This window comes from Embiotoca jacksoni, unplaced genomic scaffold (genome assembly GCF_022577435.1).
Source record: "Embiotoca jacksoni isolate LCO1_2020_lvr unplaced genomic scaffold, fEmbJac1.0.p SCAF_3, whole genome shotgun sequence".
Lineage (NCBI taxonomy): Eukaryota > Metazoa > Chordata > Actinopteri > Embiotocidae > Embiotoca > Embiotoca jacksoni.
Genome location: NW_027185381.1, coordinates 5118686 through 5143041, shown reverse-complemented (window position 1 = coordinate 5143041; position 24356 = coordinate 5118686). Strand labels below are relative to the sequence as shown.

At 40.2% G+C, this 24356-nt stretch overlaps 1 protein-coding gene across 3 annotated transcripts in view; it reads left to right on the top strand.

The window, feature by feature from the left end:
• ptprz1a (protein tyrosine phosphatase receptor type Z1a) overlaps nt 1-24356 on the top strand; it is a 156491-nt gene that overhangs the window by 95598 nt on the left and 36537 nt on the right. For 2 of the 3 annotated variants that reach the window (XM_069162122.1, XM_069162121.1), the window contains exons 9-13: nt 12221-12405; nt 12863-12989; nt 17472-17512; nt 17608-19909; nt 23332-23470. In XM_069162122.1, the coding sequence (XP_069018223.1) occupies nt 12221-12405; nt 12863-12989; nt 17472-17512; nt 17608-19909; nt 23332-23470 (2794 nt within the window). The remainder of the gene's footprint in view (nt 1-12220; nt 12406-12862; nt 12990-17471; nt 17513-17607; nt 19910-23331; nt 23471-24356) is intronic. The other variant, XM_069162123.1, reaches the window with a different exon arrangement.

Genomic DNA, 24356 nt, shown 5'->3' with positions numbered 1-24356 from the left:
ACCATAATCTGGGTCTTTCTTCTGCAAGTGATAGAGCCGTGGCTTCTGCATCAACTCCGATTGCAACGTGAGTTACACAGAAAAGAAGAACAGATGTGTGCTTTTGAATTGACACTATGATTGCGGCACAGCATATACCGCTGAGAGATGAGCGGTATTCCCTAAAAAAGTCTAATGGGGCTTGTAGGCACTGTCTCTTTGTTCAGGCTTTGTCTTTTCATGTAGGCCTCTGCTTTGTTTCTTCTCATGTGGTAGTTCCCCATAAGTGTGAACAATCAAACACTTGGTTTTTATTTGTATCTTCACAGCTTTTCCCCCTCTTTATTTGCAGCTCTGAGACATTGCATGACATTTTCACTTTGGTGAAATGTCTGAGGGCAAGTGAGAGCTTTAAGTCCAGCTCAGATCCAGTAAATAAAGAAATGTGTCAGTGTTTGGTTAGACAGAGCTTCCTCCTCCTGTCTATTGTCATCAATCCCCTGACCCTTTTAATCTGTGTTAATCCCAGACTCGGGGTGGCTGTCATCTGCATTATCTCTGCACTGCTAATCTCAACTCTGACCCAGAATCATAATTAAAAATACAAGAAAGAAACCACTTCAATAATCCTCCATCAGCCTTTTTCGCCTTACATTTTTCAAGGTTTTTCTTAATTAATAATAATGGTTTCATAAAGGCACATTTTAGCCCCATGAAATAAGCATTACAATATTGGCCATGAAAGCTTGTGTAATGTGCCTCATAGCGACCGAAAATACTGTAGCTACAGCTTTGCGTTTGTATAAACGAAACACTGACATGACTAACAGAGCTGGTATCTTACTGGGGGAAATACCGTTCACCTTCCTGCGGGACACCCTGCGCTGTGGTCATGATGTCACACACTGGTTAGATTTCTACTTTTTTCAGTTAAATGACCAGGGCCAATTTACAGACCATTGCATTGGGCTCCTGTGTGATAAACCTATTACTACCAAACTTCACACACGGCTAAAGTTCTGTTTGACAAAAAAGTCCTTTTTCCTTTCTCTTTTTCTCCTTATGAACCCACATACCTACATTTCTACACTTACTCACACATACTCTTACAATACTGACAGCATGTTAGTACAGCTCAGTATGGAAGGCAGTTAGTCCCACAATTCGGCTATATTCCAAATCTATTTAATTCTTGACTACTCCACACAGTCTCTTTTGCTAGGAAGCCCATTGTAGCCCTGCTACACTGACTGCATGCACGTGGCTACATTCACCATCATGGAAGTATATGCTAAGCCAAAACAGTCATCGCTTATTTTTCCTCACAATTTTTATAGAAAACGCCAGTCAGTGAGTTTAAAGTTTCTGTAGCCAGTCAGTAAGAAGTAAAGCAAGAACCAAACAATGCATCCATGATAAGTGTCTGCCATTGTTTGGCTGTAGATCAGTGTAGTACAATGCACACATCCACAGCATTAAATATTGATTTGCATGAAATTAAATTTGCTCCGTCTGTTTGATTTGCCTTTGAAAAATAACCTGTGTTGACTACGGTAGTGTAAATATGGTTGTAATGCTCTCTGTCAGCTCTCTGTCACTACAACAGATGGGGACTTAACTGTCTTAATTCATGACAAAGGTCAGTGTGATTGATGATAAGTATAAGTGCCTGCCATCCATCTGAGTTGCACAGTGCAGATTGTGAATTGTAATATTAATTGTACAATACAATTATACATCAATTAATGATACTCAAAATGACTGTAGCCTATGCTACAAACAATTTTAACAAGCAATATTTTGTTTTGTGTAAACTTATTGTGTACAATAACAAGCAAGGTACATTCTTGTGAAAAAATCAGTACAAATATATGTATGCAATACATTTATTAACAGTAGTTACAGCCTTCTTAATAAGGACACATTCTTTATGAAGTATACATGGAAGTTGAAATGATGAGAATAGATGTTCTTTTTTGTCATTTGCATTCAATATCACTTACAAAATCATTCCCGTCGATGGCAACATAAGGGATAGAAAAGCTTTCATGCTGAAATCAGAAAACTAAAGCTCAATGGAAAAAAACACATTTTCCATAAGGCGTATAAATGGCGATATAGTGAAATATTAGGATAAGGAAACTTTTTGTAGAGCCACACAGAACCATTCAGTGCCACTCTCAGTAGGTTTTTAGTCGATATTGGAAAAATCAAATGGGAGATAAAGTCACTGACAGTCATTGCCATGACCCTGTAAGTTGTGCAGCTGACCCAGCAAAAACAATGTTTTTTTTTTTTTTTTTTATCAAACATTGAGGTTTAAAAGTGTGCTTGTAGATTCTTTTCTAACACAATAAAGCTTGTCTGGGATATTGTGATAATTTAATTGCAATTTTACCTGTCTTTACTTACACATAATTGCGTTGTACCATGGTTATCCCATTAGTTGAAAAAGTCCCTCAAATTTTTGACAGATAGATGTAGTGGATTTGTGGATACTGAATCTGAGCACTGTACAATTCATATTACAATCACAATATGCACTTTACAGCCTAATGCAGTGATACTCAAACGTTTTCTGTCATGCCCCCCTTTGGAAGAAAAAAAAAAATGTCATGCTCCCTCCACCCCAACAAAATGGGCAAAGTTTAACATTGAAAATTGAAATAACATCAGATCATAAACATTCCTTTGTCGTTGCGCTCAGTAATTGATGTTGTGCCAATGTGCAAAAAGAAACTTTCACTTTAACAAACCACTTTTTGTGATATTCATCACGAGACTGCTCCATCAATCCATTTTTCAGTTATAGAGAAAAAAAAAAAAGCTTTCCAAATATATCGGTGAGATAGGCCAGTTTCATGAAAAAAATTCCATCACTAAACTTGCCTGGAACTTCATACTCCTCCTAAAACACCCGAATCACTTCTCTGAGCCCAAAGGGTGCCAACAACATGCGGTTCCCAGCTAAAATCACATTTGTACTGTATAATCATAGTAAGAACACGGCTCCAATTATATCATGACGGTACTCCACCAGGTGAGAGGTGGGGATTTCTTCGCTGCACTCTTTCTCCTCTCTCTTTATCGCTGCATACTTGTTTGTCTGTGTGTCTCACCTTGGAGCAAGAGTAAATATAAACCACCTGCCTGCTTTTTGGTTACAACTCATCACTTGTCGGACCTCAAAAATGATGGTCATTATTGAAGAGAAACTCATTGATTTAAAGGTAGGACCTGTAGCCGCAGCACTGCAGCTGACAGGCTGCTAACACCAGAGGCGGCCTTACCTGTGTTTCATCTGTTTCAAATGAAATTGGGCCCCAGGCCAAAAGGTGGACCCCTAATACCTCTACTGACTTTTCACCACAACTGCGATGATTACTCCAGTTTAAGATTACATTCTTTACACTGCTTCACTCACAGGTGGTCTATTGCGATATTGGAGCCTGGTATTATGTTGTTTTGCTGTTTGTATAGTGATTTGTTTATAATCCATTAACCCATTGATTGACATTAATTGATCAGGCTGATGTTAATAACCCCTTGTTGCACATTATGACAGCATTGTCAAGTCAATTTATTTTACAATGCTGTCATCAAAAATAAGTTATATTATAATAGTTGATGGCTGTATATTCACCGTCCCACCTCGTACACTTATGGTTTTGAGGCCCAACTCATTTTGTGTAGGCTATCTGAATTTGTCTTTGTTGCTTTATCTTTATAGGTTGGGAAGGATCGTGGCATGCTGGGTAATGGCAGGGTAGGAGTATAAAGGGGACTGCGGGGATTACCCAGCATTCTCTAAGACAATGCGTTTGTGTTTAATGACACTGTTCCAAACCACCACAAGTGTTATGTGGCAAACAGTATTTGGTTTATTGGTTCTTAGACTAATTCTACTGTGTTTCTAGAGTTGCAAAGTTAGTTGTCATGGAACAAAGCACTTTGAGTAATGACTGAAATTAGTTCATTATTCATGTTAGACAAGGCTATAACCATCTATGCAGGCACTACTGTATAACGTGGACAGGAGGCATGTTCATATGAGCAAATTTCTATAAGATCCTGTAAATAAGATTGGGTAACAATAAAAAAAAAAGGCAGGACCCCATTTGAGATTTTGAAACGGGCCCCCAGATGCCACGCAGCAGGTGTCGATACACGCACACACACACACACACACACATAAACACACACACACGCACACACACACACAAGCAAGCAGCAGCTCAGACGAGCGTCAGAGTTAACGTGCGTCCCAGGCCGAAATACAGTGCATCCATTGAGCATTTTGAGAAAACCTCATCGTGCCTGCAGTCACTTCTTTTTCCCTGCCGTGGTCTGTGCACCAGGTAACTGTCAAAACACAAATCAAGTATTTCTCCATTCAGAACACCTACTGAATGAACACCATGGCAAACGTGACAGCACGGTTTGTTTATTGTTCTGCTGTGGAAAACATTCCGTCGTCAAAACATCTCTTCCGCATTACATTTTCACATGCGTCATTTGAAAAGACAATGGAGCCTGGCGAGATGATTATACTTTCATGTAAATTAATATTCAATTCTGTGAATGTGTGAATTATACAACACAGATCTACAGCCTCGGCTCAAATTTGCGTTTGCTCAGCCACTCTGAAGGTCGGACCAATCATTGACCAGTGTCAGTGTTTAACCGCGTTTGTCCCGCCCCTCCTTCACTGTGATTTGAAGGCTGACGACAGTGACAAGCCAACACTTTGGTGGACAAGGGCCGTAGGTATTTGCAGCGGTGGCAGGGAGGCAGACGGTTTTGTCGCATGCTAATTGGTTAAACTTGACCTGTGGTCTACACCCAGTTAGATGAAACGACTGAAAACAATTCCCTATGGACGGTGACAAGATCGATACTCACGCAGTGAAATTATGTTTGGTTTGCACCAGGCTTGCACCTCACCAGAGCACAGTAAAAAGTGTCCGATAGCTCATAAGAGTGCTGTAAAAAACGTTGCCTTTTGACAACTAAACCAACGTAAACAGTGGCATCTCTATGGCAGCAGTGTCAAACTCGTTTTTACCCTGGGCCACATCAGCATTATGGTTGCCCTGAAAGGGCTGGTTGTAACTGTAACACTGTATAAATGTAACTACTCCCTAACATATTGTTAAATAACTGTCTCTGCATTTGATTATTGTTTATTCAAGTGTAAAAATATTGTACATGCATTTATATAAATGGAAAAAAATATGTCAGCACATTTCTCTGTTATTTTAGCATAAATCCATTTAATTTAAGGTTAAATCAAAGATCAAACTTTTACGGTGAATAACAAAGACAAATGTCATCAAACACAAGTTATTACATTAACTTTGTTAACTTTTTTAGTTAACAACAGTTAGTGAGGCCGAGATTTTCTGGCAGACAGGAAAGTGGACAAGATTGTCTTGTTCCAGTTGGGACTTCCATAGGTGCAGGTTACGCTGGAAAGCTGTGATCATGTTGGACATCTGCGTGATGACTTGTTTGCGTCCCTGCAGCCTCTGATTCAGTTGGGCCAGATGCTCCGTTATGTCACACAACATAGCAAAATCACACAGCCAGTTTGGATCTGACAGTTCAGGCAAGGGTTTTCCTTTACTTTGCATGAAAAGAGCAATTTCTTCCCTAAGCTAAAAAAAAAAAAATCGTTTGAGGACCGCGCTCCTACTCAGCCATCTTACTTCTGTATGGTACGGCACATCTCCATGCTCCGAGCCCACCTCCTTCAAAAACATCTGGAACTGACGGTGATTCAGGACACGCGCCCGAATGAAGTTCACAGTTTTCATGACCGTGGTCATTATAGCATCCAGTTCCAGAACCTTTCCACACAGAGCTTGGTGGATAATGCAATGATAATTTATCAGAGGTGTGTGGCAGTTACTTTTTTGCATTTTCTCCTTCACTAGTCCAACCAAGCCTGTTTCTTCACCACACATTGCAGGTGCACCATCGGTAGTTAACCCCACCAACTTTTCCCAGGGTAATTTAGTTTTACTTACGGACCTCTCCACTGCATCAAAAACGTTCCTCCCCGTCGTCGTCCCATGCATGGCAGCTACACCCAAGAGCTCCTCACTGACAGTCAAGTCTGCCTTCACGCCTCTTATAAAAATGGATAGATGCGCTGTATCCATGTTGTCGGTGCTTTCATCAGTAGCTAATGAAAAAGCCAAGTAACTGCTCGCGTCTTCGGCTAGCTTTGTTGTTAGATTGCCTGCTAGTTCCTTAACTTGGTCTGCGATGGTGTTTCTTGACAAACTGACATTTTTAAAAGTCTGTATCTGGTCGGGGCAGACCTGCTCACAAATCTTTAGCATGCACTGCTTCAAAAATGCACCCTCTGAAAAACACTTGGAAGCTCGGGCGATTTCTTCAGCTACAATAAAGCTAGCTTTCACAGCTGCATCAGTTTTGGCTGTAGCTTTTGTAAATAAATTCTGCTGCGATTGCAGTCTGCCTTTAATTCTTGGACAATTTGATGTTTTTCTTGCAGGCTAAATTTAGCATACTTGGCTCCATGTTTGGTGTCAAAATGCCGATGGAAATTGTATTCCTTCATCACCGACACTGCCTCATAACACCAGAAGACATACCGGTTTTTCTCCTTTAAGCACAAACATATATTTGCTTTCCCATCTTTCATTAAATTGCCTTCCCTCTGCAAACATTTTTCAATTCTTGGACATTTTGGGATTATTTGTCGATCTTTTTCAAGTCAATCACTTGTTAGAAAACCGCTTTAGTTAAACGCCGATATCTATTATTTCGCGGGTCACAAAATCGACATGCATTGTGGGAGATGTAGTTTATGGTTACTGTACACCGTAAAGCAGCATAGACTTTTATTTTTGTTTTTTTTATTTATTTCAAGCTCTCGCGGGCCACACAAAATGACGTGCCGGGCCGGATTCGGCCTGCGGGCCTTGAGTTTGACACATATGTTCTATGGAAATCGTGAGGAAATATAAGCAATTTCTTTTTTTGAAAGGCCGGCTGTGTGCTTGTGTATGTCGACTGTACGTAGTTGTTTGTGGCTGTATTTAGATGTGTTTGATTATTTGATTGATTTGTTGATTGAGAGTAATACGGACTCTGGATTTGTTCACCAAAAATAATATTGAACATTAGTTAATTTTGCTCATGTCAATAAATTCTGTTAAACTGCAAGCAATCAGTGTTTGTGATTATTTATCCATATTTATTGTAGTAACAGCTTGATTGCTAGGTCAGTGCTCGGATTCCCCACCTTCATCGCTTGTTCTAAAAGTGCCATGTAATGCATCTCAGATATTGGCACTTACAGGTGAACTTGCCCTTTCAGACTAATTTTAGAGTTTGGTTAATGGTCACAGATACAGGGAGGTGCCCTGTGATTTTTTAGCATTTTAAATTATTTTAATTATACTATTAAATATCTCTGATAATTATTAATAAGATGCTAATAACCAAATCTGCTCCAATTTGCACAACAATATATACACAACAATATACACTGCTCAAAAAAATAAAGGGAACACTTAAACAACACATCCTAGATCTCAATGAATGAAATATTCCAGTTGAAAATCTTTATTCATTACATAGTGGAATGTGTTGAGAACAAAATAACATAAGAATGATCATTGGAAATCAAAATCATTATCCCATGGAGGTCTAGATTCAGAATCATACTCAAAATAAAAGTGGAAAAATTAGATCACAGGCGCTAATCCAACTTCTGTTGAAATTCCTCAAGACAAGTCAAAATGAGGCTCAGTAGTGTGTGTGGCCTCCACGTGCCTGTAAGCACTCCCTGCCTGGGCATGTTCCTGATGAGACGACAGATGTTCTCCTGAGGGATCTCCTCCCAGACCTGGATCAAAGCATCAGTCAACTCCTGGACAGTCTGTGGTGCGATGTGGCGTTGGTGGATGGAACGAGACATGAGGCCAGTACACCAGGAGACATAGAGGGGGCCGTAGGAGGACAACAACCCAGCAGCAGGACTGCTATCTGCTCCTTTGTGCAAGGAGGAACAGGAGCACTGCCAGAGCCCTACAAAATGACCTCCAGCAGGCCACTAATGTGCATGTTTCTGCTCAAACTGTCAGAAACAGACTCCATGAGGGTGGTATGAGGGCCCGACATCCACAAGTGGGGCCTGTGCTTACAGCCCAACACCATGCAGGGCGATTGGCATTTGCCAGAGAACACCAAGATTGGCAGCTTCGCCATTGGCGCCCTGTGCTCTTCACGGATGAGAGCAGGTTCACACTGAGCACATGTGACAGACGTGACAGAGTCTGGAGACGCCGTGGAGAACGTTCTGCTGCCTGCAACATCCTCCAGCGTGACCAGTTTGGCGGTGGGTCAGCGATGGTCTGGGGAGGCATTTCCATGTGCTAGCCAGAGGTACCCTGACTGCCATTAGGTACCGGGATGAGATCCTCAGACCCATTGTAAGACCATATGCTGGTGCAGTGGGCCCTGGGTTCCTTCTGATGCATGACAATGCTAGGCCTCATGTGGCTGGAGTGTGTCAGCAGTTCCTGCATGATGAAGGCGTTGATGCTATGGACTGGCCTGCCCGTTCCCCAGACCTGAATCCAATCCAGCACATCTGGGACATCGTGTCTTGTTACATCCACCAACGCCACGTCGCACCACAGACTGCCCAGGAGTCGACTGATGCTTTGATCCAGGTCTGGGAGGAGATCCCTCAGGAGAACATCCGTCATCTCATCAGGAGCATGCCCAGGCATTGTAGGGAGTGCATACAGGCACGTGGAGGCACCACACACTACTGAGCCTCATTTTGACTTGTCTTGAGGAATTTCCACAGAAGTTGGATCAGCCTGTGATCTGATTTTTCCACTTTTATTTTGACTATGATTCTGAATCCAGACCTCCATGGGATAATGATTTTGATTTCCATTGATCATTCTTATGTTATTTTGTTCTCAACACATTCCACTATGTAATGAATAAAGATTTTCAACTGGAATATTTCAATCATTAAGATCTAGGATGTGTTGTTTAAGTGTTCCCTTTATTTTTTTGAGCAGTGTATATTTATATAGTCTGATGGGAGCCATTGGTCAAGGGTCCCATCAGACAATTACAGGAGAAGGAAAATACACATCCACAATGTAGCTGCTAGTTGCCTATTCCTCAAGTGAAGACAACAATAGCTCAACAAAGGAAAAAGGCTTTTCCAGAAGTCATATAACATGCCCTGAACACCCCAAATCTGCAGCCAGAGGTAGTTGTGGGTTTTTAAATTCCAGTGATGATTGAAACAAGTGAATAATAAATGATAAAAAAAATGTTTGATGTTGAATGGTTACACCATTCATTTGCACCACAACACATTTAAAATATGTAACATGAGAAAATGGTTTGATGAGCCACTGTAGTCCAATATTTTGCACCGTAAACAAGTCGTAACATAACAAACAAGTATGATGTGTGTGGAATTGAAGGGGATTGCTTTTTTGCAGCCTGTTGTCAATATAATGTCATTTTGGGAAAAAAACAATGTGCTCTGGTGCATCCCCTCTTTATAGTGGGCTGCAAATTGATCACCATATATACCCCACTGCCTTCAGATGCTGTAGGGCAGGGCTCTACATCCTTTTTTTTCTCCGAGAGCAACTAAAGCGGCAACCAACGGTGATGTCAGTTGAATGGGAGTCTATTGAGCCGGATGCTTTTTGGAGCCAACCTCTGGCGGCACCCAGTGGTATTGCAGCTTTAGGCACTTCCGGTTCGGCCTTATTGTTTAGACCCGGAAGCTATGTCTACTTTTATATACCGAGGGCTACTCATGTTAAGTAACATTTATTAGCATAGCTGAGCTCTACCCAAACCAGCTGAATAAGCTTCTTTTATGTGAATCATAAGAAATTGATACTCTTCGCACTCTTTGTATCACAACAGCTTAAATTCAACAGCACATGCATGTTTTTGTTCTGTATACATCTCTTCATGTTTTCAATTGATGAAGTCACGTGTCATACAAAACAATGTTTTTTACTTGCATATCCCTGTATAGCATTGTAGCAAGGTTGGTGCTACCGGGGTCTCTCCTGGACACAGATGACACACACAGTCTTACGTTCAGGTGTAAAATGCTTTTATTTGCCTGACCCATACACCAATGTCCTCTTGCAACCGCTTCCTCCTCTTCCTCCTTCTCCCTGCTCCCCTTTATTAGGGGAGAGCTCATCAGTTCACATCCAGCTCAGCTGTGCTCATCAGTCCGTATTCGGCTCAGCTGTGCTCATTACACCTGCCCGGCACCGTTCCCTGAACCACTCCTCCCACTCTCTACCCCCTGCAGCTGAGCTAACCACACCCCGCCACCACAAGCATCACATACCCTCCATCTGTAGTTCACGTGCATATGTTATGCATTCAGTTTTTTCTACAGTTAATGAAATGGCTCGCATTGCATGTTATCAACAAGAGAGTTGAAAGTGTTGGCAATTAAGTTCTCTCTTATGGAATCATTTACATTTTCATCTGTCTTGTTCTGAAGTTAGATTTCATGAAAAAAAAAAAAAGCTGCTTCAATGGTACATAGACACAAGTAAAGTAGACATTTTCAGAGCTACTGGTATCATTCTCTGACTTTACTGGTTTTGAGATATGCGGTGAATGCTGTTGAGATTTTAGCTGGACATCATTTTGGAGGTTTACAACCTCCATCTCCACAGAATTGACATAGAACAGTTCAGCTATCTGTCCTGAAATCTCACCTATGTCCACCTCCATTAATGGGTTTGCAATAAATGTCACACAGGCCCTAAGTTTCTCAGTCAGTGACTAAGTCTGCAAACTTCTGTCCAAGCTTGGACACAATACTTGGGTATATTCAAGAAGTGCTGCCCCTGCATGGCTTTCCAACATCTTTGAGACTGAGGGGAAGGTGCTGAGCCTTTTTATTTTAATTTGCTGAATGTAAAATGACTGGTTTGCTTTTAAGGCTTAAGCAGCACTGATCATGTTGCATACATTTCTTATCTGTACCTTGTAACTGTGGGTTCAAGTGTCAGGAACGCTATATCAAGTAGCCACTCAGCATTAGTCAACGGTGTGGTGTCCTAGTCCCTCGATTCCATGAAAGCCTTGATATCAATCAGCAGGGAAAGAAAGCGCTGTTGGATCTTACCCCTGCTTAGCCAACTGGTGTCGGTGTGAAGAAGGAGGTTCCCAAACTCAGCAGAACAATACTCCAGGAACAGCTTGAAGGTCCTGTGTAGCTTGGCCTTTGCTTAATGGAGTTGTTATTCTAAACGAGCCTCTTCTCGTTGCCAGCTTCTCTGTTCATAGAGTACTTCCAGCCACAATGTCCCATAAAAAAATTGCTGTGAACTTTGGTGAAGTGTCGCTTAACGTTCCATCTTTTACTAACTGACACGCTTGCACCGCAAATTAGACACACACACTTGTCACTTATATTTGTGTAAAAAAAAAACATGCAGTTTCCCATTTTTAACAAAAATAGCAAGGTTTTTGCCTTTTATTGGCCTGACTGATCTGTGGTCATTGTCACATCTGTTGCATGCTTGCTAGTCTACTAGCAATTATGATGTTACTGCGTTTCTAGTGTAACCAAACTTGACAGCAGCTAGGAAATATTGATATTGAATCGATTTGTGAGACAAGGGGGTGGGATGTCTGTGAATTTAATTGGATTGAAATGTAAACAGATTTACCAAGAAACTCAGGGTTACCAAATTTATATACATATTGTTCAGACCTTCCGCAATCTATTCAGAACCAGGTCGTGGGCTACTGGTAGAATAATTGTAAAGGAATATCGCAATGAGAAATTAATTACCAAACAGTCAATGGTGGTAATTGCACCACCACAAAAAAGGGACCGTGCCAGTTTAATTCAAAGAAAAAAAGGGAATAACAACAAATGAGTGGCTATTATTATTATTATTATTATTATTATTATTATTATTATTATTGTTGTTAATAGCTATTGAAGGAGCAATGCATGGCCACCAACCAGCAGTACACTTATGGTCAACGAAAAGGCAGTTGACATTGTCGAAAAAAGTTGTAACTGTTAGAAATTCTGCTCTGATCTGAACAGATGGGGATAGACAAACCCTATTCCCTATTGTATGTCAGTCCTTTTACATTTTGGAGCACTTTGCATTTGAACATCTAAATATTTAAAAACAAAAATGTATTCTTGTCTCTCTGTTTCTGTCAGTCTGCAGTTCAGAGCCGGAAAATATCCAGGCTGTGCCCTACAACCTCAGCAGCCTGCTTGTGACATGGGAACGGCCACGGGCCGTGTATGACGCCAGCATTGAGAAGTACTCTGTCACCTTCGGACCGGCCAATGCAGAGAACTCTGTCCCTTCTGACTACCTGACTGACGGAGACCAGGATGTGGTGAGAGAAAGACAACAAATTCATAAAATCAACGACTATTTTCACCAAACAGTTTGTCAATGTGATGTACAAGATTGCTCTGGCTTTATATATTTGATTGATTAGCAGGGACCTATTTGATGTAAAAAAATAGCCATGTTACATGGCATTTTGAAGGATATTAATATATTGCTCTCATCTGAATCAGTTTTTTTGAACCATTGCAGCTTAGTGTCACTGAATGCAACACAAAAGACGGTTTGGTAAACATTGTGTACTTTTTACACACACTAACAAACAACAATACTGTTACTTTAACACAAAACATATTTAAAAGCTTATTTTGATGGATTATCTCTCTGCAGCACGTTTCAACTCCTTGTGAGTTTTCTATTCAGATAAAATGATGTCATACAAGTGGCTGCCTGTAAGGATGAATCAATCTTTTAAAGGATGTCGTTCCTTTTGCTACCACCAGGGAGCGATACTCGATGACCTGTTGTCCAACACCAGCTATGTGATCCAGGTGGTGTCGGTCTGCACCAACGGTCTGTACGGACGTGTGAGCGACTTACTGACTGTTTTCATGCCCGTCGATGACCCCGGTAAGAGAGATCGTGTCTGACACCAAGTGTAGAGTTTAGCTGAGGAACAATACAGATATTTCTCATTGTAAATGTAAATTCTGACTTTTTGTGAACATAACATAGCCCACCAAACTTGTGACTTTTTAAATTATAATTATTGCTCAACATTTTAACTGCTCATAATAAGTGCTCATAACTGTCATCATTTTTATTAGTATCCCAAAATTTTATAATCCAGTCTCTAATATTATTTAGTCTAAATATAATCATTTTTTTGGTCTTAGTTATTTATTCTGAATTACAATTAACATTTTTCCTCATTTCACCTCTAGCTTTCTTTTTATTTATTTTTTCCATATTAAAGAAAAGCAGTAATGCTAAATAAAAGCTTTTAACTTAACACCTAGACTGACTATATGTATGTCCTCATTTGGAAAGTAAAGATTTGATTTTACACTAAAGGCTCTTTTCCACAGCAAGTATCAGCCATTGGGCAAAAGTTGTTGAAATTAGCCTACCTGATCCTATTTTTGGTATCACCACTGTCGAGGTTCCGTGTAAGCTAAGCCGACACTAAAAGTTGTCTTAAAAACAGTGTAGACTACTGATTGGTCTGATTAGTAGGCAAACATATGGGGCTAGAACAGTGCGTTAAGTTAAGCATTGAAAATTATATTTAGCATTGACAAAGAAAACCTAAAACTGAGAAAGAAAGCATTGGCCTTGAATCACTTGCATTGGAAAAATGTGTATTGGCACTGAGACAAGTATTGGCATTGAAAAAACTTCCCTGGAAAATAAAAGACAGTCACTAAAAAAAATTTACAATCTCACAATATCATTGTCATATTTTATTTATTTGCATTGTTTTCCTTATAATATCAATCTTCAGATTTTTTGTTCACGTTTATCTTTTTTTTTACGCTCTCAGTATTCTCAGTATTCACAGATTTTTCAACCAATCTTTTGTTTTTTCATTTCAACTTTCTGTCACCGTTTTGGCACACGAGAGATTTTAGGGAGGGTTAAGGAGCGCAGGGCTAATACATAGTTTGCATCAAAATAAAATAATATAGTGAGATTGTGTTATTCTTGTTTTTTTTTCCATGACTGTTATATTTTTCAGGGAAAAATCTTTGAATGCCAACACGGGTTTCAGAGACAACACAACTTTTTCCAATGCAAATTTTTCCATGCCAATGATTCCTTTTTCAATTTCAGGTTTTGTTTTTTAATTCCAAATCTTACTTTATTTTCAATGCCAAACTTTAACGTCACTGTTCTAGGCCCACAGAAAAACATGCTGTGGTCAATTGAGGAGGTGCAGATGTTTCTGTTTGGGTGCCGACAAAAGGTGTGTGTGTCCTGCTGAAGCTGACATCACAGGTGTGTACTGTCTGCAGTGGAAAACCAAATCTAAGTACTAAAAGTTAGTAGAGTCGAATAAGTGCAGTGGAAAAGGGCCTTAAAAGTCTGACGTTTTGGGAAAAATTGTGAGAAGGTGATATTAGTTTGTCTCTGTATTTCCAATACAGAGATAGACCCAGGACGTATTTCTCCTAGCTTTGTGCCAACGGGAAACTGCTGACCTAGCTAAAATCCCAAATCGAAAAATAGAATTTGTTGAGGAAATTACAAAAATGGACGGGGGGATTTCTGTTAGTGAATGTTCACTTCTTCTACTTGTTTTTCTTTTCTAGTTATTATGTTTTCTCTCCAGCTACAAACACACACACACACACACACACACACACACACACACACACACACACACACACACACACACACACACACACACACACACACACACACCATACATATATGTGTGTGCTTTTAACTGTTTCATAAACTTCTCCATGTACACTTCAAGTGTGGTTTCTCTATATTTCTAAAATGGAAGAATATGCTTGGTTTGAGTTCGGTGGGAAATTTTCTGTCCTTTCGGGTCACGGGAAAAGACAAACCTGGCATCTTTACTTTGCTCTCATTATGTGGCATCTGTTCCTTCTGCCTCTCACATTAAGATAATTGTTTGCATGTGTGCAGCAGCATTTTGTGTAACATGGATTGGAATGGCATTCATAATGACTTTGTATGTCAGCTGAATCTTATTAAATAAACTAGTATGTCTTGTTACAAAGAAAAAAATATCCCCTGCATCCTATTTCAGTGTCAGCTTGCATGAATGAGTGCTATTCTACAACATTCGGTAGAATTACATTTTTAGTGACACTGTGGTGGCTCAGCTAATGTTATGGTGCCATTTTTGTTGCAGTTAAAAAATTACATGATCTTAACTGTATTCTACAAATTCTATATGTTCTACAAATGTCCTGTTTCAAATACCAAATACACGATACATCAAGGGTAGCTACAAAAGGCTTCTGTTCTTTGAGTCATATCGATTATAACATTAGCGTAGTTTAGATTTAGGTTTTTTTTGTTATATACCTTTGGATCTCTTATTATCATTATACACTAACTATACTCTGTCTATTCCTTTAATTTAATGCAATATAGACAAATGATCCCCCCTCCTCCCAAAAAAAATAAATACTTAAAGATAAAATTTAAAAAAAAAAATCACATGCAGCCATTGAGTCACAGGAATATTCCAATCTGTCTCTTTAAACATGTTGAATATGTAAGTCTCTTTGGGCGTTAGTGGTTAGCATTGTCGCCTCACAGCAAAAAGGTTCCGGGTTCGAATCCGGTCCTGGGCCTTTCTGTGCGGAGTTTGCATGTTCTCCCTGTGCTTGCGTGGGTTCTCTCCGGGTTCTCCGGCTTCCTCCCATCATCCAAAAACATGCACCTCAGGTCAGGTTACCTGGTGCCGCGCTAGTGGCAGCCTGTTGCAGCAGCTCCCCCCTGAGAGCCCCCCTGCTGTAGCGAAGAAATTTCCCCTCAGGGATTAATAGAGTACTATAAAATTAAAAAAAAAAATAAAAAAAAAATGTAAGTCTCTCTAGGTTTCTGACCGTTATTAGCATACAATTTGCAGTGCCTCAATATTAGATTAAACAACCCTTTTTTAAACTATTTTTTTTAAATTAAATTATCCAACAAAGCTGTTGTATACAGTGTGTAGTAAACTGAAAAGCAAAAAAAGGCTTTCATGATTATTAAAAATAAGGAAATGGGGCATTGCTTTTGTTATTGTTGTTATAATGTGCTGTTTGATTGGTGCAATAAAATGTATTTCAGAAAGATTTTTACTATCACTTAATAAAATAGTATACTTATTATAACTCATTGACATTTTATACATTAAGTATAAAAATGTGAATATCAGTGGTACGTCAAAATGACCATCAATATTTACCTCAGCTGTACATGTGAGGTGATTTTATTTAATAGCTGACCGCGTCATTGTAACAAATTATTATCATCTATTGACTAATCATTTCATCAGCAAATCAATTTTTCCTGTCATTTTGATTTGCTCATTCATTGCTTCTTTTTTAGTTTCAGATATAGCTCAACAAGGGCTTTCCATTGACAAAGTTAATTTTGAGCCAAAATGTCACTCCCACCCCTTTTCCACCAAACCGTGAATCTTCTCCCTCAAAACCAGTTCATTAAACTTGTAAAACCTCACCTCATGCTTCACAAACCAGTCTGATCTGGTCTCCATGATGTGACACTTAGCCTCTGACAGGTAAGAGCCTCAAGACCACCACCTGCACACCTGCCCCCAACATGCCCACTGTGTGCTTTGCGTCTGAGCTCGGTCAACTTGTGCTGTATTTTCAAATAACTCTTTTTGTGAGTTTGTTTTATCCCTCTTAGGTGACAGACGGGTAAAATGTAAATACTTAAAAGTTTAGACAATTTGAGAAATGTAACCGTGATTTCAGTTCAGATTCCTTTTTTTGACTCGTCTGGTTTTACAAGGAATATGGAACAGAAAAAGTATTAGTTGCAAATGCTTTTGTTCAAGGTTTTTCTATGTTTGTTTTTGTCTTTTAGGGAATCCATGCATGAAAGTGCCTGATATGTTGCATGCAAATGTTGGCTACCGTTTTGTATTGTTGAGGGGGTGTGCATAACCTTTCCATCTTCATCCATTTTTCTTTCATTGTCATTTCACACATTGATTTAACATTTACATTCTATATTCATTGTTAATTTTTAAAGTTTAAAGTAACAAAACTAAATAAAGAGTTTATCTTAAAAATGTTCTGACATCCAGAAACGCACTGCCCAGGGCCTTGCCTGCTCCTCTCCGCAATGTTCTCATCACAGTGTTTCTCAAATTGTTTTACCCTTTGTCATATTTCCCCGCTTTTTAGCATATCATGTTTTCATTATTATTTTTTTTTTTATAGTTTTACACTTTTTTACCTCAGGAAATTAACATAAATGCAAATACAAAATGGACATTTTAAATCCAAACTGGACAAGCGTTAAAATGTGTGTTCCATGAGTTATTTCAGTTCTTGTTTTATTATCGCCATTATTATTCATGTAACTAATATTGCAACCTGTTTGTTTTTACAGAAAATTCACGACAACCAGATTCAGATGAATTTGATGATGAGGTAAGAAAAGGCATTGTTTATTCTTACGTGTTCTTGTTTTCTTAAAAATATTACTGTTGCTTATCACTGCATATAAACCTTCCATTCTGCAACAGGGCAACTACGAACCCGATCTGCCCTGGAATGAACCAGACCAAACTGAGGATTATGATTTGGATTGGAGTGCTACAAACTCACCGAGGACCATGACATCTGAATCACCTTTTTTACCTCTACCTGACATCAGAACTACAACAGTAGGGTCGGGTCAGAAGATAACCACCACACAGATGCTGAGCAATTCTGAAGAGACAGCACACTTCAGTACCTCCACACAGCCACAAGAGGTCGCCCTGCCACCAGAAACCAGAGGAGATGTTGACCTCCTCGGCAGTGCTCCCTTTTATTCCACCACAACAACCAGGGAATCCTTCATTTCTTCCATTAGCCCTTCATTATCCCATGCAAAGACAGATGGTGCTCGTGGAGGCATACGTTCAAAAGACTCAAACGGTGGTTTAAGTACCACTACTACCAGAGTCACTAGTGCAAAGATACAAGATGGTAAAAGTATTTCTTCATACAGCCCCACACCATCCACAGTTGTACCTCATTCCAACAACGTGACCGGCACAAAATCATCCTCATCATCTTTCATCCAAGCTGAGACTGACCAAAGTTTGGTGCAACTCATGAATGAAAACGCCACCACTAATAGAACTGTTTCCACTGGACCCAGAGGGCTTCCAGAGATCCAGACAGAAACCTCGCCTACCCAACCTTCCTCCTCAAGTGAAGCTGCTCTTCACAAGCCCACAAATCCTAGCATGCCTCATTTTTTATCTACTACAACTTCTGTCCAGTTGAAAGGCGTTCTCTTGCAGACCACACAGCCACTATCGAATGGTGAGCGTCCCTCTGTCTTCCCCTCCTTTTCCTCCTCCGCCTTTGCTTCCTCCCTTCTGTGTGACGCCCTGGATCCCAGCGCCGCCCCTTCCACCTGCCTGCCTGAACCTCCCTCCTCATGGCCTGTGTTGTCTGCCTCTGTATCGGACTCCCAGCATGCTGCTACCGCACCGCTGTCTAGCAACGACCTGGCTTCTCCTTCAATCTCCACGTTCTCTGCCTCAACCTTGTCTCACCTCCCTCATGCCTTGCACTCCCTGTCTGGTTGGGAGACTGACTTCGTCTTCTCCGGTGTTGGGTTCGATGATAGCGATAGCAATAGCGCTTTGTTGTCTGGGTCTTCAAGTGATCCCTCAGTAATTAGCGATACCCCTCCACTTCAAACGGTGCTGGACATGTCTGGCCCCACTGTCACCACTGATCTCACAGAAACGCCCTGGGATCTGTCTCTCTCGACAGCCTCTCTGTCTCTCAGCCCCACCCTTCAGCCTTCAGTTTTTCTGTCTAGTGACTTCACCCTTTCTGGTGCCACCCCGAGCTTATCCAGATCTTTCTCAGCTGGGTTTGAAAACTCCAGGTATGCTACTGGGAGCACAATAGAGTCATTTGTCCCTGAGGTTGGTGGCTATGGGTTTCCAGCAGCTAGTGATGTGGACACCATGTGTGGCTGTTCTCTGGTGCCATCGGCATCCTCATCTTGGTTGCATGCCACTCCTCATGTATCCCTGTCGTCCTCAGCCTGGGACTCTATTAGTTTACAGCTCTACCCTCATGTGAGCTTCCTTTCAGCTTCTGGTGTTGGTGTAGATGACACTCTACGCTCTCTGTCTGTGGTGGGTCCTGATGGTCTGTCCTTAGACCAGCCTCTACTCTCCCACAGTGCCATCTCTCCTTCATTATCTTCGCCACAGTTCAATCTTCTCCAATCCACCCATACTGACCTGCCCGTTTCTGTTGCAGCAACAGTGTCCACTGTTTTGGATTCCTGGTTCTCTGCATCAGACGGGAACACCACCTTCCAAACCTCTGCCCTCCCTACCTCGCCCACCGCCTCCCCCTTCGCACCCACCCCTGAGAGACACATGTTAGACAGCAGTAATAGTGCCTCTGGCTCAGCCCTGTTCCCCGACTCCCGGGAACGCATAGATGAGGAGTGGGACAGGGTTCAAACTTCAGCCTCTGAGGAGAGCGTACTCCATGGCTCAACCAAAGTCATTAGCACTGCCTCTCCGTCCACAACCTTAGAGGCTGGCCAGATACCAGATGATCTAGATGAACACTCCTCAGCATTCTATTTTGAAAGTGGGAGTGGCAGTGCCAGCACCTCAGAGGTAGGAGGCACAACAACACCAACCATATCAGTGGTAACCTCGGCTTCACCCTGGTCGCTGGGCGGGGAGGAGGAGAGTGGCTCAGGGCAGGGTGAAGGCCTCTACGACAACGAGACGTCGTCTGACTTCAGTATCTCAGAGCGCACAGAAAGAGAGTCGGAGGAAGAAGAGCCAGTCGCAGGTAAAATAGCCGCTGTGTGGGGGACAACAAACTGTATTGCAACTACAAATTCCAAAGGGATCAGGAAGATTTTTGGAAACCCAAAAGATGACTAAACTTCCATCTATTGGCAACAAGACTACATTTTTTATTTTTTTTTGTATCTGTAAAAGTAAAAGAAAGAACATTTCACTAATGTAAAATATCGGCCATTGCGGCTGTTAAAATAATCGAATAACTTTGATGAACAGTGCCATCACATTCTTCAAGATGATTTGAGATGCATTCAAATTAGTACTATTGTTTAATCCATTTTCTAAATCGCTTATTCTGTTTCGGGTTGTGAAGGGCTGCAGCATATCCCAGCAGGCATTTGGTTAGAGGGAGGGGTTAGGAACACCTGGGTCAGGATCCTAGAGTTCAGTAGCTCTAAATCAATACACTGAATGGGTAATTAATCTATTATTTGAAAGAAAAGGGTGTTCATCAAAAATACCATATACTGTGATAATGACACATATGTTCATATGTGGCACATATTGTATTGACAACCATTTTTACAAGCTTGATACTGATTTAGGAAGCATCATCTTGTAATACACTTCCACTGGAAGTGCACTATTTGTGTTAAAAATACATGTTGACTGAAAACATATTTAAAAAAAAAATTGTGTTCAGGAAACACAAGGCAGCCTCTCCTTAAAGCAAGACGAGTATAACAATTAATAAAAAAAAATGTTTTTAAAAAGCCTTTACAATAAAGTACAAGGATGGGTATCTAAAATCCTTAATTGCAATGTTTGCAACTTGGTGTCAAATCTTGTCTTCCCAAATGTTACTTATAATGGCTACCAGAGGGCACCAGAGTCCTTTGAAGTTTCTGCTGCTTCACACACCAACCCTTGTCTCTAACCACACTGCACCATATACAGCATACTGGAGGGTGGACAACATCAGTTGATAAATGGATTCAAGTGTCAAATAATATAAATGAAACTCAGTTTAGCTGCCCAATTTCTAAATTACATATTTTAATGCTGAGATTAATTTTTACATTCACAATTAACTGGACAAGTTGGAACCATATCATGAAAGAATATTCTGGTGTTTCTCACCAACTACAAATTGTTACATCAGTTTAGATTTCCCTCCCTCCAGAAAGTGATCATTTTGAGTTCATTTCTATGAAAAACTCAGATCTTGCTGTTGGCAGATAATCCACCACAGTCAACAATAATATTTTTGTGTATTTACATTAAAATTGCATGGCAATGCTTTAAACTTTAATGGCATTTGTGTGTAGTTTGGTGCTCTACATTTAGATTTTCGTGCAACAGAGCTTTTAGGTTTTAGTTACCAAAGCATGTTTGCAAGTTCAATTGGCAAAACTTCCACATTTAACATAGGTGTCTCACCTTGCAATTGCCATAATAATATGGCAAAGACAAACAAATAAGTCACTCACTGAGATGGATTATCTATCTGCAGAAGGTTTCAAATCCCTTGAAGTCTGTTTCTCAATCAAAATGACATGGATAGAGGATGTCCAATGTAGTTCAAATTGTAATGTCCTTCAAGCTAAATTTGTGATTTGTGAATTACCTTGACTTTACTCAAAATTTAACTGAAAGTAATTGCTCTCTAAAAAGTAGGAGATCATTGAAAAAACAGATGGTGTCAGGTCAAACCTGCAAAAACATTTCTATGGTCCTTTAAAATATTTTCACAGTGTATTTCTAGATCTGTCCCCCAGACATTCTGATGGTCAGAACATGGACAGTAAGAGAGCCCCGTTCCCATCAGTTAGTTCAACTTCATGTAGTTGGAAATCTTTTCGGAAGTTTGATTGAGTAGACGTTTTGAGTCCTTTATTATCATTAGATTTCTTTGAGTCACTTTGTGTCTTCAGACTCTGCACTAATACAAATAACCTCTTCCATCTTCTGTCCGGGCCTCTTCTTTCCTTTGCCCATCATAAACCCCAGTGTGTCTGGTCCAGGTTTGTTTTTTAATTTTTAATTTATTTTTAAGATCTTTTGGATAAACAACTGGATGGATGGGTTTTTATTTTAAGTGAGTACCAAGTAGAATGCATGCAACAGGCTCTTTATGAACTGGCTAACAGGGCTGACCCAGCTATTCACAGCTGAACAGAGTCAGTTTGTGCAGAAGAGGTAACTTCTAAAAGCTTCCCGGTGAATGTTAATCCATATTGTTTTCCTCGCTGGTTATCAGATGATAAAGGGGAGGAGTCAGCAGCAGGAGCTGCTCAGAGAGGTCAGGTTCAGCCATCAAGTTTTTCATTTCGTATTATTTAGTTATAATTAGGCTGCTTGATTGATGCTGGCTCAGCTTTGTTTGTGGGCTGCCGTAGTTTGATGAATGTGTTCTTCCTTGATCTGTGACAGACTTTTGATTGTGTGTTTATGTGTTTCTTTGAAGTGGTTTGGCAGATGGTTTGAATGTGATGAGTTCAGCGTTTGTGCAATACATAGGTGAATAGTGGCACATTGTTTTTCAGTGCTCGTCTATAAATACAGTTCATGTTTCCTTTTGAGATAGACAGAAAGATGATGTTGAAGTTTTAAATCTGCAAATGTTTCACAGAAACTCTGGACAAAGAAATTAGCTCACTGGTTTAGTTACGTTTGAGTCACTGGAGGTCATCCTTCCGCCTCTTCTATGTTCTATTTTCTTCTGTAGACTTCCCTTTACAGAAATTCCATATTTCTATCCACTCTTAGAGAATTGTCCATGTCTATCTGTAATAAAAATGTACTCACCAAATTAATTCCTGAGGTCTGAAAAGAGAGGGACATTTCTATGAAATTGATTTCATGAAGAGGGCCAGATGAAATGTGTACAGCAGTCTAAACTAAAAACAAACAACACGTCGATACAAAGGACGTAAGAAAAAAGGAAACTACTATGACATTTAACATTCTTTGACTGAAATTGCGCAGATGACATAATCATAGGAGCCAGGTCAGAAATGGAGAGAAAAATAAGTAACTGACATTCATATTTTCATTTTTGTTCTTTCCTTTGGGTTGCCTATTTTAGTAGTGTATGCCACAGGGCTACTTCAGTTAACAGAGGGCACTTTTAAAGGTTGTAGATTTGATAAGATTTGATAATTATGATAAGAAAAAACTGGCAGATCCACTGTATAAATAAATGTTGTAAAAATATCCACTTAGTGCAATGTTGAATGATATCCAGTTTCAAATCTATTAAAAATGATACATTTCTAACATGATCTTTCATGTCAATTAGAAAGTTCTGTGTCCCTCTAGCTCTGTCAACGAAGGTTATAAAAACAATTCTACAGAGTAGCTCTTCCTTTGAGAAACACAGTAATAGTGAAGCTCCAATATCCAACAGACAATGGCTTGGACTTTCTCACTCTTTAATTTTCACCCTCCTTTGACCCTTCTTTTCAGATGCCAGTAACAGCAGCCATGAGTCAAGGGTTGGCTCAATCAGGGAAAGAGAGAGGAAGGCTGTGGTTCCTCTGGCTGTCATTTCCACCCTCACTGTCCTCAGCCTGATTGTTCTAATTGGTATTCTCATCTACTGGAGGTCAGTGTTGCTGGTCAATTTAAACTTGTATATAGTAGAAATGTCAGAAAACATCTGCTTATTTACACGTAATTGCATGCATAGCACAGTGAGGTTGGTAGCTTTTTTCCCAATCTAAGATAAGCATATAAAAAATATGGGAAATATGAGCACTTTTTTTATAGCCTTATGAGCATTTAATATAACAGTGTCCACGTGATCAGATAATCCTGTCAAACTGTGTTGCACCCCCAGACTATATATAAAAGTGGACACGGCGTCTGAAAAATGCATTAGGACGGTCCAGAAGTGCCTTAAATTGCAATATCAACAAGTGCGGATAGAGGTTGGCTGCAAAATGCCTCTGGCTCCGTAGACTCCCATGAAATACAAAGTCAATAAAAAAAATTTTACCAGTTCTTTTTTTTGGTGATCCATCTGAAATTATTCCTATCATTACTGAGAAAATAAGCCTGAAAAAGCTGGGTATTTAGGGGCGTGTCTATTTGATTGACAGGCCTGTAGTGTGTCAGTTTTCCACTGTTGGTGGGCGGGACGTAAAATCGTTGGGTTTCCAATCAGATCGAGTCAGATCTACTGCTCACTCCACCCCAGCTCATCCAAATATGGTTACTTCTGGCTCAGCACCGCTCTGAACTGTCTAGATGGTGACGGCCAATGTCCGAACTTGGGGCGTCATAACGGCCGTTCACAAACCAATGGGTGATGTCACTGTTGGTTACTACTTGAACACAATGCAGTTCCAACCCAGTTTGTAGTCCATGGGAAGAGCATTTATATGTATGCATGATGAGCTCATGAGTATTGCTATTATCTACAACTGAACAGTGGGAAATGCAAGACATTTGAACATAGTTTCTGATTATTAAAAAGTACTCTAGTTCTA